Source organism: Panthera tigris, chromosome B2, assembly GCF_018350195.1.
Source record: "Panthera tigris isolate Pti1 chromosome B2, P.tigris_Pti1_mat1.1, whole genome shotgun sequence".
In the NCBI taxonomy this organism is placed as follows: domain Eukaryota; kingdom Metazoa; phylum Chordata; class Mammalia; order Carnivora; family Felidae; genus Panthera; species Panthera tigris.
In genome coordinates, this window is record NC_056664.1 from 40,987,968 (window position 1) to 41,005,508 (window position 17,541).

The window sequence follows — 17,541 nt, forward strand, 5'->3', positions numbered from 1 at the left end:
GCCCCGCTGTCTTCTTGCTCCTGGCCTAATGGCTCAGACCATTTTTAGATGTCAGGAAGTATAACAATATGGTACATTTATCTTGGTGAATAATGGATGAGCCCTGGGAAGGTACTGTGCTTTTCCTGGTGAATTATTTACCAGGAGCCTCTAATTTGAGGGCTCTCCATTATAAATGGCCTGAATCTGGTATACAGAGAGCCCCTCCTCCTACTCTGCCTCCCCCAGGTCTCCCACGAACAGGAGAGCTGTAACCTTTCGTGTCTAGTGATATATTGGGTAGCCCTGTGGCCGAGCTGGGGACTCGCTGAGTTTGGAGCCCCTGAGGCTGCTGGGAGGGGTGGGGAGGACCTCCCTACTAGAGACACAGGGACAGACCTGCCAAGGGAAGTTGGGGTAAATGTGGGGCTGGGCCCTGCTCTACAGGTGTGAGGAACGCTAGGTATACCTACATGTGGGTATATTCGTGTGCTGTACGTCTTTGTTTTTCTTGTCCCTTTCTCTAGACCTCTGTGACTCTGTTATTCTGTCTCTCAGTTTGTTTGTGTCCATTTCTCTCTACCTGTTGACTCTCCTCTTCTCCTCTCTCAGGGCCTGGGTCTCTCTCTCTCTCTCTCTCTCTCTCTCTATGTCTCTTCCTCTCTAAGTCTGCCCATCGCCCTCTGTCTGTTAGTTGTTAGTCTCCCTCTGTCCATCTGTTTGTCTCTCTCTGTTTCCTTCCCTTTTTCTCTCTCTGTCAGTCTCCCTCCAGCCCCCTTCATCTCATCTCCCTGTCTCTCTCCATCAGTGTCTTCGTGCCTCCCCCTTTCCCTCTCTCCTGCTTCCCCTCCTCCCTCCCTCCCTCCCTCCCTCCCTCCTTCTCTCTCCCCCCCCTTTTCCCATTCTTCCTCTCTTCCTCCCCCATTTTCCCCTCCCCCTCTGTCCTTCTCTTTTCCTCCCTCTCACTCACTCACTCACTCACTCTCTTGCTGTCTCTCTCTGTCTCGCTGTCTTGCTCTGTGACTTTTAGAGGTCTGTAAGAGGCACCTCCTGGAATGGAGGGACAGCTAATTCCAGACTTAAGTGAAGCCAGATCTTGGTGCCTTCCAGACCCTGACTCAAAGATTGACAGAGTAGGCATGAAATAAACTTTAGGTCTTTGTCATTTTTTTGGCTATTCAATTCGGTTATTGCATCAGCCACCCTTAGGGGCTTTTTTTTTCTTCAGCTATTTGTGAGTGCTTTGTGTTTTATAATGTTTTCTCCCCAACAATCCCTAGGCTTTAAGCATCTGGTGATGAGTTGCAAGTTTTTGCTGCTTTTAAAAATAACTTACAAGGGATTGTTTCTATTATTCATCAGTTTGTGTTTTTTCATCTGTTTTACTGATTTGGAGATCGAAATACTCATTTTGCCATCTTTCTCCAGAATGCCTTCTCTAAACAGCTGATTTTTTTTTTTTTTTTTTTTTTTTTGGGACAGAGAGAGACAGAGCATGAACGGGGGAGGGGCAGAGAGAGAGGGAGACACAGAATCGGAAACAGGCTCCAGGCTCCGAGCCATCAGCCCAGAGCCTGACGCGGGGCTCGAACTCACGGACCGCGAGATCGTGACCTGGCTGAAGTCGGACGCTTAACCGACTGCGCCACCCAGGCGCCCCTAAACAGCTGATTTTTTTAAATGACTCTTTTTTTGGTTATTTTCCTTAAAAAATAAGGGAGCAAATCACCAGCAGAGACTTGCAGTTAAGAGATTAAATGAAAGAGTAAAATTGTCTGTTAGAAAGTTTATATTTTAAGCAGTAAAATAAGGTTTATAAGGAGTCTAGGAAGTATGCTATGGTTTGATTCTAACTCAGCATCTGGCCGGCCTTCCGCTTCATGCCCTGTCCATGGCTCCGCCTCACCTTGCGACACCAGGCCAGACCCCGTCACATCTGAGTAATATTTGAGCAATATGTTCATGGCTGCAGGATTTGGTCCTCACTACAAGATAGCCTTCCTGTCCAAGGTTTTCTCCAGCCATACGTGCTGGAGGTGGGTAACAGGAGAGCTTTTGGTGGCAGGGGCTGATCTGTCTTCACAAGGAGAGCAGTGGGCACTGTGGACAGACCTGCCCCCACACCTGTCACCAGCAGCCTGGACTCCAGGAGGGCACCCTTGCCTCCTCAAGCCAGTGGTTCTTTCAAGCGTCCTCCCTCAATCTGGATCCTTTGTGTCTCAGGTTGAAGCCTGAAGCCTAAAGCTTGCAGCATCCCTTTAGAGGACTCTCCCTCCCTGGAGAGAAGGGTTGGTTTCCAGAAACAGCTGTTGGCCGGACAGGTGGAGGAGGAAAAAAGAAAAGAAGGCTGGGGGAGGGGCACTTCGAGGATGGTGTCTGCTTCTGACTCCTGAGCCCTGCCTTGTGCCCTGGCCCTGAGGGGACAGCCAGGCTGCCGTGGGTGTTGTCCAACGGGGTCTCCTGCAGGCTGCCTAGGGGCACATTCGTTTCCTGCACATGTGTTAGGCATCGCCGCGTGTCACCGGGTGTGTGGCAAATGCAGCCCACTGCCGCAGGCCCTGAGTGGCTCGTGCTTTCCACATCACACATAGCAAAGCGATTTCCTCACATTCCCCACTCTTGTCTGCTCCGGGAAGTGGTTTGCAGAGTGCTTCTAAATATAAAAAGTATGAGACCGACTCTTTTTCTTATCCCTTTGAAACCAGCTGAAAGTCCAGCCTCTTTAGTGATTTTTTGGGTTTATAGGGAGAAGAAAGGGAAGCAGGGGTATGTGTGTGTGTCACCAGGCTCTGAGGACACCCAGCAGACAGTGGGACTAGGTGCAGTGATAGAGGCCAGGGTGCTGGAGGCACACAGAGGAGGAGGGTAGAGGCTTGAAGACCGATCTTCAAACTATGGACAGCTGTGTTCAGTCACTTACTTGTTCAGAAAAAAAAAAAATCTTCACTTCTTCCCTCCCCGAACCCAACTGTATGTTTACCTATTGGGAGGACGGTAGGAAGGAGGTAGGAGATGACCACAGGGAAGGATCTTCAAAACACAGTGCTAAATGGAAAAAAAGTAAGAAGCAGAGTGAGAGATAATGCAAGACCACTTACGTAAGTTAAAAATACCCGCCCTTGAAACAGCAATCACATTTTCCCAGAGCACATGGAGAGAAAAGGATTTACATTACACACGATAGAATGGGTGGGGGAGGGTGTGGATCAAAAGGAATAAGTGAAAGAAGAGAAGCAGCCAGCGTGGCATCGTGGAAAAAAACGCAGGCAGACAGACGTAGGGGCAGGACAGATCTGGGGGTAGTTTAGACTCTGCCATTTACTGGGATAGGTTTGACTTCAGTTTCCTCCTCGGTACAACGAGGCTGACTCGTGTTAAGGATTTCCTTTTTTTTTTTTTTTTTTTGAGCTCATTTATTTTGAGAGAGAGTGTGTGGCAGGTGGGGAAGGGGCAGAGAGAGAAGGAGAGAGGGAGAGACAGAATCCCAGTGCAGAGCCCAATGCAGGTCTCGAACTCCTGAACCTCGAGATCATGACCTGAGCTGAAGTCAGATGCTTAACTGACTGAGCCACTGAGGCACCCCAAGGGCTCTTTAGATTGGAAATGAGCCTGTGCATGGGGCCAGCAAGAAGCAAAGGAGCTAAGGCAGTGATGTCTAATGGAGCTTTTTGTGGGGACAGAATGGTTTTATATCTGCACTGTTCAATACAGTGACCTCTAGCTACACACAGCGCCTGAGCACTGGAAATGTGCCTGTTGCTGCAAAGGAAATTAATTTTCAATTTTGTTTCATTATAATTAAATGACATTTAAATAGCCCCATGTGGCCAGTGGCTACCATATTGGCCAGAGCAGGTCTAAAGGATATTTCAACTTCTTTAGGGGTAAGGAAGGATTTTCTTCATTGAATGGAGTTGAGACCACTCTACCCAAAGGGCAGGGAATCGTGTCCTCCCTTCCACAGGGAATTTGGGGTGAACTGCTGTGGTCACTCTGGTTAGGTCTAAGATTTGTGCTCACTGCTTCATCAGCCTCCCAGGGCTGAGGCAGAGATGGGTAAAAAGAGCTCAAAAAACAGACTCACAGGGGCGCCTGGGTGGTTCAGTTGGTTAAGCCTCTGACTTCAGGTCAGGTCATGATCTCACAGTTCTTGGGTTCAAGCCCCGCGTTGGGCTCTGTGCTGACAGTTCAGAGCCTGGAACCTGCTTCGGATTATGTGTCTCCCTCTCTGCCCCTCCCCTGCTCGTGCTCTGTCTCCCCCTGTCTCTCAAAGCTAAATTAATGTTTAAAACAAAAACAAAAAAGAAAACCGACTCACAGAGTTTTCTGAGCCTGCCTTGAAAATTAATATAAACTAAGGCTAGGTCTCACCAGTTGCAAGGCTGTAGTCCCCGGACTGTCACTTAGTTCACTCCCTGCCTCCACAAGAAAGAGCACAGGATGCTCACCAGGCTTACCTGGGGCCATTCTTGCTGTGGTCCCCGAGAGCCCTCGCCACCACACCCGGGAGTCTAATGAATGGTTGGGGAGCCTGCCGCCAGAGGGTGGGCTCTCTGTCCCCTCTGGAGTCCTGAGTGCACTGGCTGAGCACCCCTGAAGTCTTCCTGGGACTGAGCCCTGGCTCATTTCCCAGTGCCCTGGTCCAGCAGCTCTGTCCCCTTGCTTGCAATGTATATTATTTCCTCAGGCCTCTGACTGGTGTCTTCAGGAGACACCTGGCTGCTGTCTCTCCTCTTTCCTTGGGGCTGAGAATGCATCTGTCCCCAGGCACAGGGGGTGGAGAGAGCTCCTGATGCTCTCTCATAGTTCTCCCTCTCCCTCTCCCTCTGCCAGCCTGGCTCTCCCTCCCAGACCCCCCCATTTACCAGGCCTTTGGACTCCCCAGGGATCACCTTATCTCCAAGGACATTTTAATCTGGGGTCCATGGTTCCCTAGAGCTTCTGGGGTTTTTTACTTCCCTGAAACATACGCAGACTTTTGTGTGTCTGTACCTGATATGTATTTCATTTGAATATCATTGACTATCCCAGGAATCCAAAAGAATCACTAAAATTGGTATCAAGGCTGCCATTTTCCAGGAGAGGAAACTGAGACTTGGGGAAGAAAGTTAAGTTGGCCACGTTTGGATAAAGGTAGATGTAGGACAAGATTTCAGGTTAGATAGACTCTTCAGTGACTTCATTCCCCTCTAAATGCTTGTGCGGTATTTACGGTGCCCAGGCACTGTGAGGGGGCACAGCCATATCCCGTTGGGCACGAATGTCTGCCCTCCCCTCAAGTGTACAGTCTACCTTGGGGGTACAGCTCTCAGTCACAGCACAGATGGCAGTATCAGGGGTGTCCCAGGCAGTGAGCTATCAGTGAGAGTGTGTGGCCAAGGCAGAGGCGGCATCTCTTGGGGAGCCCGGCCTTAGGAATGGGAGCTGCTTGTCAGAAGTGGTGCTGGGTCCCCGTTCTCAAGCCCCAGCTGCCTCCGACCTGCACACCTGCCGTATACAGCATCTCTCATAATCCTCCTGGGCCCTGCCCTGCCCTTATCTCCCTGGGCTTTGAGAGCTTGTGCTGGGGGTGGGGGGTGGGGGGTGGGGGGTGGGGAGGGGACTCTGAGGAGTGAACCCTTTGTTTCTGTAGCTGCCTTTGAGGCTCTCTGCAGCGAATCCAGTGTGAGGTCTTGGGGGCTGTCCAGGGCATCCTCTTGTATTTTTAATTTTACAGATAATAAATCTGCCTGGGAGGGAGTACTGATTGGCTCGGGCTACTCTGCTTGTTAGTGGTTGTATGGAGACCAGAACCCAGGTCTCCCCACCCAATGTTCCTTCAGCCTGAGCACATCACCTCATGTGGCTGGGCGTTTAATTTGTTGCTGCTTCCTTGAAGACATCACGGCCATTTAAGGGTTACCAAGGGTGAGAGAGGTGTCCCAGATATGGTCCTCCCGGCCCCAGCAGAAAACAGGCTAGTTCCAGGGACCAACAGTGTGGCCGCTGGCTGGGGAGCATTTTAAGCCTCATTTGTTGGTGTATTTGTCCCTCTGGCTCAGATGCCACATGATGCTGGACACAAGGACCTGCTTCTGCCATCAGAGGTTGACCTTCCCCTCCAGGGCCTCCCAGAAGCTGGCGGGACAGGTCTGAGTTGTATTTTTCATCTAAGGTAGGCAAGTTGGCCTGTTAGGTTGTTTCTGCCCTAATCCCTGGTGATTTTGTTCTGTTCCTCTAATCCGGATGTGGGAGCCTCTCCAGACATTTACAGTTAAATCCCAGGATGGGAAAACTCAGCTGGGTCCCTGGCTCTGCTCCCTCCTACACTGTTTAGAACAGGGACTATGATGGCTTGCAGAGGGCTGCAAGGCTCCTGTCCATGAACCTAGGGTCTTTTGTAGACCCTGGAAAGACAGAAGGGGGTAGAAACTCTGTGCTCTGCCTCTGGGTCTCGGAATGCGCTATGACCGATTTTCAGTGACCCTCTAAATCCTTATTTTCCATCACAGAGTCTGGGTTGCTGGTGCTGCAACCACATACAGTATCTTGGTGGTACACTGGTGGTAGAGAAGGACATTCCAGATACCCAGATTCATAAATACCACTGTAGCATTCATGTTTCTGCTGGCCTGAGTGAGTGGGATCGGGGATAGGGTAACTGAGCTTGCTGTTCATCCAAGTGACTTACTCCTACAGCAGTTGACATTTGTTCTTCAAAAAAAAAAAATTACAAATGTGTATGCGCTGTGGACCTCTGGAGTGTTTCCAGAGCAGGGGAGAGTATGCTAGTTAAATGCCGGAAGGTCAACTGTCTCCGGTACAGTGCATTGACCCCTTGGGGAGGAGGTGTGGTGTAGGGACTCTTGCTGGGTGCCCTTAGAGTTTCTGGATGGAAGGGACTTGTGAGGAGGGCTGTCCTTGTGGATGAGGGGACCTGGAGCTGCTCTGGTTCCCGGAGCATTTGTGGCTCTTGGATTGAGGGTTTCTTCTGCTGGCCTGTGTCCTGATGCTGTTGTCCAGAGAGGGCACAGAGTGTTGTCAGCCTCTGCCTCACGGGTTTATGTGCCCTGACAGGAGCCACCTCAGCCTGGACACTGGGAGCTACCTGGGAGTCCGGATGTCCCCCAGCAGGGACTTAGGCTCTGAAGCCAGAGACTCGGTCTTAGGTGTGGAGGAGTGGGCCACTTCTGTATGGCTGATTGGATTTGGGGGTGATCACTCATATGGTCACACACTGCTGTGCAAAATGCCCATGCCAGGGCCAACCAGGGTCTTGGTATTACAGCCCGGTCCTGAGGCATCTGCCTGAAAGATGGAATTTTCTTTAGTAAGAGAGGACAGAGGTAGAATCAGCTGGCCAGGTTTGGCAGGTTCTGAGGCCTGTACAGGTCCTGGGGTATATTTCCTAGGTCAGGAGGACCAGCCCCTGTGAGGTGGATAGTTGAGTGGCCCAGATGGATACTTGGACCAAAGTAGCTGAAATTACTTCAGAGCAGAAAAACTTCCTGCTGCTCTCTGCTCTCCAGAAAATCATGTTTACACATATGTGTGTGCACCCATGCACACTTGGACACACATGGATTTACTGGGCCTGGAGCCCAGAGAGCAGCAAGGAGGGCAGGCAGCAGACCAGACGCTTGCTGGGGGGTGGGGAGCAGAGTTGGTCTGCTGCCCACACAGCCTTTCTCTGGGGGCTGAGGCCAAGGCACAGGCAGAGCGAGTGTCTGCATAGAGATGGCTGTTGGGGAGCCAAGGAAATGGCTTGGAAAATGTCCTTATTGGCTATTTGCAGCTCCAGCTTTGTTGGGGTCGGCACCTGGTGTGGGGCAGATGGTTCTGCCTGCTTGTTGTTGGTGGTGGGGGGGTGGCTTTTGAGCCCTCTGTGCCCAGCGGGGCAGCCTCATACCCTCGTGTGCTTTGTGCTGTGCTACGGGCTTTGTATAATGTGAACCCACTTAACTTCATGCAGCCTGAGTGGTAGGGGCGGGGTCTCCATTTCACAGCTCGGGGAAGCGGGCAGAGAAGCCAGGCTGAGGTGGCATGGCTGGGAGGGCAGGAGCGGGGCTGTTGGGCAGCGCTGAAGCGGGTAGCCTCAGGGGCCACGCTGGCCGTGTGTTCTGTGAGGGCCTGAGTAGGAAGCGTGATGCGTGGTGTGGCTGGACGGTGAAAGAGGGGGTGGCTTGGGGAAGCCCAGGGCCAGTATGAGAAGGCCTTCCTCGGACCACAGCCCTGGGGGCATCCTCAAGTCAGAGGTGGTACAGGGACAGGAATGTGCTGGTGACTGTGCCACCTTGGGGGCAGGTACCATCCCAGTCCCCAAAAGCCTTCCACTCTCTGTCACTGCTGTCCTCCCTTTCATGTTGTTGGTGCCAGCCGAAGCTTCTGAAAAGTTCCTCACTTCCCAGCCTCTCCTTTCTCCTGGAGTCTGACATTTCTGCCAGGGACTCCTCAATCTGCCCTGGAGCCTCCTGCCCATTCCCCGACAGCCCTCCCCTCCGCCCGCGCCCCGCTCCCCAGCAACACAACAGACCAAGCTCTCATGCAAACTGTGCAGAATGGGCACACCTCCGACTGCCTTCTCAGCAAATGCGGGTGCCACGGCGCTGGGCCAGCCTCCCAATGGCGGCTCAGAGCAGGGGCTGGGGGCTTGGGGTGGCTTGGTGGCTGTTCTCCCTGCCTTTTATAACATCTAAAGTCTGCCCCAGCCAAGCACTAACCAGGACCTGCTGTGAGCTGACGTCAGGACAGAGGGCCCCGAGGGGCCAGCTTTGATGTTTCCCAGGCCCTGTCGTGGGGGCGCAGGAGGCTCTGAGTGGCAGTCTGGGAATGCAACATCTCTCACCACAGCTACAGAGCAGCCCTAGCGCCAGGAGGGGATGCCGGAGGCTGAGCTGGGGTCCCTCTGAGTCATGCCATCTTTTCTTCCAGCTCAGGTTTCTGTGGCCAGTGGTCTGTGGTTCCTGCAAGCCTGCGGCCCCTTTCCCTCCATCCCACCCCCACCTGGTTATTCCCCTCAAACTTGTCTGTTGTGGAGGTTCCTCCCCCATCCAGGGGCTGGGAGTGGTCCTGGGCCTCTCGAGGGGGAGCTTTCTAATGTTCTTAAAATGGGAGTCCTTGGGCAGGAAGGGTGATAATGGAAATAGTAACAGTAGCTACCATTCGCCGGAGTAGCTCTGTCTGAGGCTTTTCACACGAATTACAGCATTTGTGACTCATGACAACCTCATGAGAGAGGCCGAGGGAGCTGAGGCATAGACCATCTGCGTTCCTTGCCCAAGGTCAAACACTAAACATGATGGGCAGGATTTGAGCCAGACCTGTCTGATTCCACACCCTTAACTAATACTCCTCTGCATGGGTGAGGCTCCTCGATCCCCACGTCTGTAGAAGCTGAGCGGGGAAGTGAGGACTCACCTGCACTTGGATGACAGGTGATCTCTCTTTGGCCTTTAACAAGCATCCTGGAGTTCTGGGTCAAGAGTCCCAAGAATTTGGTGAGTTGCATTTGCAGAGGTCCACCAGGGCATCAGTCTGAGTCTTCCCATCTGTATCATGAGAGGTGGTCCGGAAGTGTTCCAGATGCCTCCATGTTCACCAGCTCTTGCCCCACACTTCCTTTAAGGTGACCTCAGTCAGCCAGTTAGCCGAGTGCCTTTGTGTGTCTGGCATGGTCTGCAAGAGGGGTGTCTACCTCTCTACCTGGCCTCAGGAATGGAGGCCCGTTGTGGGATCAGCTATTTCCAGGGTTTGTTTTGAGTTCGTGGGTGGGGCTGGGAAGAATTTGGGGCTGGAAGCTGGCTTCCTTGGATCATGGTCAAACTAGCTGTCTGATTTTGAGCAAACAGCTTAATTTTTCTGGACCTCAGTTTACCTATCTGTTCTACAAAGGCGTTGTACCAAGCTGCCGGCGGTGGGGGGGGGGGGGTGGATGGTGCACAGGGCCACGTTCCTGTGTGGTGATTAGAAGTGAATGGGGTGTTTGGGATGTCAGGGTAGCTGGGGGTACTTAGCAGTGCCCAGAGGACAGATTAGTTAACTTGCACAGTGGGTGGGACAACCCAGCATTGAGGGCAGTTATCACACCAAGAGAGCCAGCAGTGCCCGACTGAGCAGTAATGGGGTGCTCTGAGCACCTTCCAGCTCCCTGACTGTCCTGTGGGCTGGCACCTCTGGGAACATTGGGAGGTGGAACTCCTGATCTGGACCTCACTCTGAGAGATCCTGGACTTGTCTTAATGCTGACTTTAGGAGGACATGGTTCTCATGCCCTAAAGAGCCAAACTCCACCTTCAGGGACTTGAAACAGCAGTCTTTGGGCCACAGTCTCCATCGCTTTGGGAGGGGATGGCAGGACCCCCTCAGCCTCTTCTTGCCCTTACCAGGCCCAGTTTGATCAGAGGCAGAGGCTGCTTCTTCATGTAGCCGCCCCAGGTGGCCTATTTCTTCTTCTCAGAGGGGCTGCACGTCCTCTTCCGTGTTGTCACCCACCCCTGGCAGGCGGGCTGGTGTTCCAGACCCAGTGGCTCAGGGCCTCTGCAGGGCACCCACGTGGGCCAGAAACAAAGCCCAGTGTGTTACTCCTGCTGTAGCCCTGCCACCTGCCCAGCCCTGCCCTCCGCCTCCTCGACCCATCTGCTCCTCAGCACAGGTTTCTCACTTTCCTTTGTTCCCACTGGCTATGGCTCCCCCTTAGTTTCTGGGGCCCCCCTTCCCTGTGGGTGCTCCTTCGGCCCCAGCCAGAGCTGAAATGTTGTGGTGCAGGAGGGGGTTCAGATGAAAACCTGGAACCACTTGGCTTACCTCTCAACTTGGCATAGAAAAGTCAGCCCTGCCACACAGATTCTTAGAGATAGAGGGTAGGACGTGGGGGTGGCCCTGGCATGTCTTTGGCAATAGCTGCAGATCTAGGGAATATTGGCTTCTCCTGTGATGGGGCGAATTTTCCCAAGGAAGTCCATGGTGGGAGTGCAGGGGCATCTGGGTGGCTTAGTCAGTTAAGCGACCAACTCTTGATTTAGGCTTAGGTCAGTATCTTATGGTTTGTGGGTTCGAGCCCCGAGTCGGGCTCAGTGCTGACAGTGCAGAGACTGCTTGGGATTTTCTCTCTCACACTGGTACTTTGTCCCTCTCCTACTCACATGCACACTCACTCTCTCAAAATAAATAAACTTAAAAAAAAAAACAGTATAAAAAAAATCCAAAGAAGCCTTGGGGGGGGGGCTAAGGGCTACAGAGCACCTGTGGGTGGGATTCAAAGCCACCTCTGATGCGGAACTCTCAGTGGGACTGTGAGTGGGAGTAATCCTTCCAAGATGCTCTTTGGGTCATGACTTAACTCTGCTCAACATCCTGGATTCTGAAGATTGATGGGGAGGGTTGCCTGCTAATGTCCCTTGCTCCTCTGCCTAGCATCAGGACCTGCAGGTCTGAACCTTCCTTTAGGGAGCCTCCCTGGTGTCCCCAGCCCTTGGAACTCCCTCTTCTTTCTGTGCTCTAGAGGCACTGACTACTCACACTGTTCGTTGGGCATGAGCCTTGCCTTGTTGTGTATGATTGCGCTGTGCCCCCTACTGACTGATGTGTCATGTCTTTGTATCCTGCAGAGCACACGGCACAATTGAAGAGTTTTTCAATGGACACTTGGCACTTCCAGTCTCATGATCCTTCTGTCCTGAACTTACTGGCCACCTCCTGTGTGCATAGCCCCTTTCTTCCTGTGCACAGAGTGATGGGTGATCTGTGTTAGGACAGTGACTGTAGGTCCTCCTGACTGTACCTCTCTCATGTCCCCATCCGCAGGTGCCCAGGCAGCCATCGTCTTCATCAAGGAGCCTTCCTCCCAGGATGCACTGCAGGGGCGCCGGGCACTGCTCCGCTGTGAAGTCGAGACCCCAGGCCCAGTACACGTGTACTGGCTGCTGGATGGGGCCCCTGTCCAAGACACTGAGAGGCGTTTTGCCCAAGGCAGCAGCTTGAGCTTTGCAGCTGTGGACCGGCTGCAGGACTCTGGAGCCTTCCAGTGTGTGGCTCGGGATAATGCCACTGGAGAGGAGGCCCGCAGTGCCAACGCCTCCTTCAACATCAAATGTGAGAGCCAGGGCGCTGTGCTTACTCCCTATAGACCTTCAACTACTGAGCCCTGCAGGACCCCTCCTTTCCCTCAGCTTCTCCCGTTTCCAGTTGAATGGGGGCAGGCAGAGAGCAGTTGTGGTCAGTTCTTTGAGTGGATAAGAAAAGTTTTATTTTTTCCAGAAGATTTTTTTTCCTTCAAGTCTAGAACCCTTTATGTGTTGGATGCTTTTGCAAATGGCAAGGGCAGTGAGGGCCAGTGTGGCCAGGCATCAGAGTTGTCTGCCACAGACTGGATGGGCCCTCTGTTTCTGGCCCCTCACCCCACCCCGTCTGTAGCCGCAGCCTCGTCTTTGCAGGGCTTCCCTGCACTGTCTCTGATCTCCAGAGCCTGCAGGTTGTGTCCTTTTCTGCTTGTCTTCCTTCCCCTCTGCCTTCCCACACTTGCTCTGCTCTGCCCCTCACTCTGCAACCGTGGCCTCTGCTACAGGGATTGAGACTGGTCCCGTGGTCCTGAAACATCCAGCCTCAGAAGCTGAGATCCAGCCACAGACCCAGGTCACACTGCGTTGTCACATTGATGGGCATCCTCGGTAAGGAGATGACTTTGAGAGTGGGGATGGAGAGGGTTATTCTAGACAAGTAGGGATATCTTCCCAAATCCTGGACTCTATTCATTCTATAGCCACCCCTGCCCATATGCCTCCCCACACAAGCCCCTAGTGACCTGAGGAGAGGTGGCATTGTCCTGCGGAATGATCCTGGATTCTGGGAGCTGAGAGCTGTAGAATCTCAACCTGATTATGCCCCTGAATTGTTGTGTGCCCTTGTGCAAGTCACTTCTCCTCCCAGGCCTCAGTTTCCCCACTTGCAAACTGAGGGGTCTAGCCTCTAGTCCTGTATGTTGTCCACTGGTCACCTGAGTACCCTCTGCCTCCCTGCTGCTGATCCCCTTGGCCTGCAGGCCTACCTACCAGTGGTTCCGAGATGGGAGCCCCCTCTCTGATGGTCAGAGCAATCACACGGTCAGCAGCAAGGAGCGAAACCTGACCCTCCGGCCGGCCAGCCCTGAGCATAGTGGCATCTACTCCTGCTGTGCCCAAAATGCCTTTGGCCAGACCTGCAGCAGCCAGAACTTCACCTTGAGCATTGCTGGTGAGCCTGGGGTGGGGATGGAGAGGGCACGGCAGGGATGCGAGGGGCCTCCCCACTCTGTCTGCTCATGCACCTGTGCTTCTCCCACCCCAGACGAGAGCTTTGCCAGGGTAGTGCTGGCTCCTCGGGACATGGTAGTGGCGAGGAATGAAGAGGCCATGTTCCACTGTCAGTTCTCAGCCCAGCCACCCCCTAGCCTGCAGTGGGTCTTTGAAGATGAGACTCCTATCACTAACCGCAGTCGGTAAGGCAATTGGGAAGGGGCCTTCAGGTAAGGTGTTACAGGTTGTGTACTGTCCCAGTGCATTCTCTAAAAGAAAGTCATTAGTATTGCAGACATCCTAGATCTATATGTGTGTTACTTCGAATTTCCAGCAGATGGCAGTAGAATGTTTTGCTATTACAAAATGAGTCCAACAAAGGGAAGAGTCTCCGGAAAGGGCATCTTCCCGTTTGCACCACGGCACTGTATGAGCTAGTGGTGGCTCCGTTCTCTTCTCTCCCCTCCTGCCTATATGGGTCTTCTGGGATGGGGAGTAGAGACCCAGGGTTGGAGGGACACAGGGGACCTAGGTAACCATAGTCTGGATGGGAAGGTCCTGAATGGTAAGGATATCTTACCCCCGCCCCCCCCCACACACACACGCGCTTTTTGGAGGAAGCAGTCACTTCCAGAATATGCTGGAAGGTCCAGCTCCTTTATGTGGACTTTTGTCCTTACCCAGGCACTATGAGAGCAGAGAGCACCTTTGCAGTGCCGAGTGTGGCTGTGGTCCTAGGTGAGGGGCTTGGATCCCACCTAGCTTCAGCCCTGAGGAAATCATCAGCAGTTTTGATCTGGTGTGGCCCAGGGGCTTCTGACTACTGGGGTGGGTGCCCTAGTGGCAGGCCTGTCTTAACCCTGCGGGGAGGTGGGCCTCTGTCTCTCCAGGTGCATGCTGTTGATGACTCACTATCTCTCACTGACACTGTTGCTCACCTTGCCACCCGGGGAGCTGAGTCTCCTGTAGGTGGAGCACACCCACACACACACGTGAGTGAGTGCACGCATGCACGTGTACACACACGTACACACACACACACACACACACACACACACACACGCAGAGCGGTGTGACATGTTGGCTTCCTTATCCCTGTCCTCTTCCTGGCTGATTCCTTCCTACATCTCTGACCATTGCAGCATGGGGTTCCATCTCATTCCCTTCCAGAAGGATGCCCGTGGGGCCACTTCTTCCAAATAGCATTCTCTCCTCTTTGTAGTCCCCCACACCTCCGCAGAGCCACGGTGTTTGCCAACGGGTCCCTGCTGCTGACCCAGGTCCGGCCCCGCAACGCAGGGGTCTACCGCTGCATTGGCCAGGGGCAGAGGGGCCCTCCTGTCGTCCTTGAGGCCACGCTTCACCTGGCAGGTAGGTCCCTGGGTCTAGGGTGCTGAGGTGGGGGCCGCCTTCAACCTCGTTGGCACGTAGAGATTTAGGCTCCTGATTCCACCCAGAGTGCAGAGAGAGAAAGAGGATGCTGGGGGCAGGAAGAGGAGATGCAGTGTTTTAAGGGAGGGTTGGAGCTGGAAAGGGCCAAAAGCTTGCCCTGGGACCACATGAGGTACCCTGAGACCCACAGTAATCGGGTTGTTTGCCTCCTGCTCCCATCCCTGCAGAGATTGAAGACATGCCACCATTTGAGCCACGGGTGTTCACAGCTGGCAGCGAGGAGCGTGTGGCCTGCTTGCCCCCCCAGGGTCTGCCAGAGCCCAGTGTGTGGTGGGAGCATGCAGGAGTCCGGCTACCCACCCGTGGCAGGGTCTTCCAGGAGGGCCATGAGCTGGTGTTTGCCAGTACCACGGAGAGTGATGCTGGTGTCTACACCTGCCACGCAGCCAACCTGGCCGGGCAGCGGCGACAGGATGTCAACATCACTGTGGCCAGTGAGCATTTTGCCCTGAGGGGTGAGGCGAGGTGGAGGGGAGCCCAGGTCCCCTGAGGCCTTGCTCTCTGGGTGCGATGTACAGAGGCTTCCCTGGTGCTCACCTGCGGCCCTCTCAACTCTGGACCTTGCTTGCTTGGGATTCCATTGGCTGCTGGGAGGTGACAGTGGAGAGCCAGGCACAGAAGTCGGGGTGACAGCCCACACAAAAAAACAACCCTTGGGCTGGAAAGGAGGAGCAAAGGATTGGGAGTCTAGAGACCCAGGTCCCACTCTTTCCCTGGTGCACAGAGCAGCGATGGGTAGCAAGCCACCTGCTTTGCCAGGGCTCAGGCTCCTCATCCATAAAATGGGATTGATAACCCACTACTTACCCTACAAGGTGGTTAGAAAGATCAGATGTACTTGCAGTCAGCTGATAGGTTGGCTGGTGGCTAGCTGGTCCCCGGTGGCTTCATTTGCATGTTTCGAAGTTGACGGAGGATATATCTACCAGAGTGCCTTGGTTGTCTCCCCCGTGGCGGCTCCAGCAGGCCAGCTCCAGCCTCTTCACATGGTGGCTGGGGTTCGAGAGGCCAGTAGTGGAACCTGGAAGACTTCTCAAGACATCAGCTTAGCAGTTGCTCAGTGTTTCTTCCACCGTGTTCTGTTTTGGGCCAGGCAAGTCACCGGCCACATAGACTCTAGGCAGTAGAGAAATAGACTGTCTCTCTCTCTTTTTTTAAGTTTACTTATTTGTTTTGAGAGAGACAGTGCAATCAAGGGGGGCAGAGAGAGAGAGAGAGAGAGAGAGAGAGAGAGAGAGAGAGAATCCCAGGCAGGCTCTGCTCTGTCAGTGCAGAGCCCACGCGGGGCTTGAACCCACAAAACCGTGAGATCATGACCTGAGCTGAAATAAAAAGTTGGACGCTCAACCAGCTGAGCTACCCAGGCGCCCCTAGACTGGCTCTTGGTGGGGAAAGTGGCAGCAACACATTACAAAGAAGCAAAGGATGGAAGAACTGTTTACAGTCCTCTTTGCAAACAGTCTGCCACAAGTCAGACAGGAAGTCCTTACAGGGTTTTGAGTCGGAGCGTGACATTCTCAAAAAATCACTCTAGCCGTTCTGAGAATACCAGAATGTTAGGGGCAGGAGTCAAAACAGGGAGCCCAGTTAGTGGATGAGTGTAATCATCCAGGGGCAGTGTTGAAGGGCCTGGAACAGAAGTGGTAGCAGTGGAGGTGAGAGAGATGGTCAAATTCAGGAGTTTCTGGAGCCAAAGTCGATAGGGCTGTGGAGAGGGAAGTCAAGGCTAGGTTTTGGCTTCTACTGTTGGCTGCATAGTGGCAATGTTGACCAAGACAGGGAAAACTGGGATGAGCAGGTTCTGGGGGAAATGATTTGTTCACTTTTGTACATAGAAAACCCAAGAGGCTTGTTGGATATCCAGTCAGAGATGGCAGTAGGCAGTTGGATTTGCAAGTCTGAAGCTTGTATGGGGGGAGGTCAGGAGTCAAGGTATAGGTTTGGGAATCATCTGCTCATATGGCATTGAAGGCCACAGATTGGCTGAGATCACTCAGGGGACAAGTATGGCTAAAACAGACCAGGGGGGCACCTGGGTAGTTCAGAGAGTTAAGCGTCCCACTTTGGCTCAGGTCATGATCTTGCGGTTTGTGGGTTCAAGCCCCGCATCCGGCTCTGTGCTGACAGCTCAGAGCCTGGAGCCTGCTTCGGATTCTGTGTCTCCCTCTCTCTCTTCCCCTCCCCTGCTTGCTCTCTGTCTCTGTCTCTCTCTGAAAAAATAAATAAACATTAAAAAAAAATTTAGAACACACCAGGGATCTGAGGACCAGGCCTTGGAGTGTTCCAGTGTAATAAAAAGAGCAAGGGTGTTGGAGTCCTGTAGACCAGGGATTTGAATCCTATCTCTATCAGGTATTAGCACATCACTGTTACTTCTTTAAACCTCTGTCTTTTCAGCTGTAAAATGGGTATAGGAATACATACTGAGGGGGTTTATTGTGACTGTTAAGTAAGACGATGTTCAAAAGGTGCTGCCCATAGACCTTCCCTAAGGAGTAGTTGCCGCAGTTTTCACCAGAGCAGGTGGGCTTCTGAGCTCAGGGTTGAGTGTGCTATTAGAGTTTTCAAGGATCGGATCCTTTGGTTGTGCGAACATGTTAACTGGTCTTCTGTTTTTTCCTTGTACCTCTAGCTGTGCCCACATGGCTGAAGAAGCCCCAGGACAGCCAGCTGGAGGAGGGCAAGCCAGGGTATTTGCATTGCCTGACCCAGGCCACACCAAAACCCACAGTCGTCTGGTATAGAAACCAGATGCTCATCTCAGAGGTGAGAACGCGGTTCGCTGCTGGTGGGAGAGGGCACTGTGGTCACCTGGCTAGCACTCCTTCCCCTGAAACTGCCCTCGGGGAGACGCTTATGGGGC

General features: G+C 53.2%; 1 protein-coding gene across 1 annotated transcript in view; it reads left to right on the plus strand.

The window, feature by feature from the left end:
• The window catches only part of PTK7 (protein tyrosine kinase 7 (inactive)), a 62,860-nt gene that overhangs the window by 25,553 nt on the left and 19,766 nt on the right, over positions 1-17,541 (plus strand). The window contains exons 2-8 of the mRNA XM_042986403.1: positions 11,761-12,048; positions 12,521-12,623; positions 12,995-13,185; positions 13,279-13,429; positions 14,449-14,597; positions 14,846-15,112; positions 17,311-17,444. Of these exons, the coding sequence (XP_042842337.1) occupies positions 11,761-12,048; positions 12,521-12,623; positions 12,995-13,185; positions 13,279-13,429; positions 14,449-14,597; positions 14,846-15,112; positions 17,311-17,444 (1,283 nt within the window). The remainder of the gene's footprint in view (positions 1-11,760; positions 12,049-12,520; positions 12,624-12,994; positions 13,186-13,278; positions 13,430-14,448; positions 14,598-14,845; positions 15,113-17,310; positions 17,445-17,541) is intronic.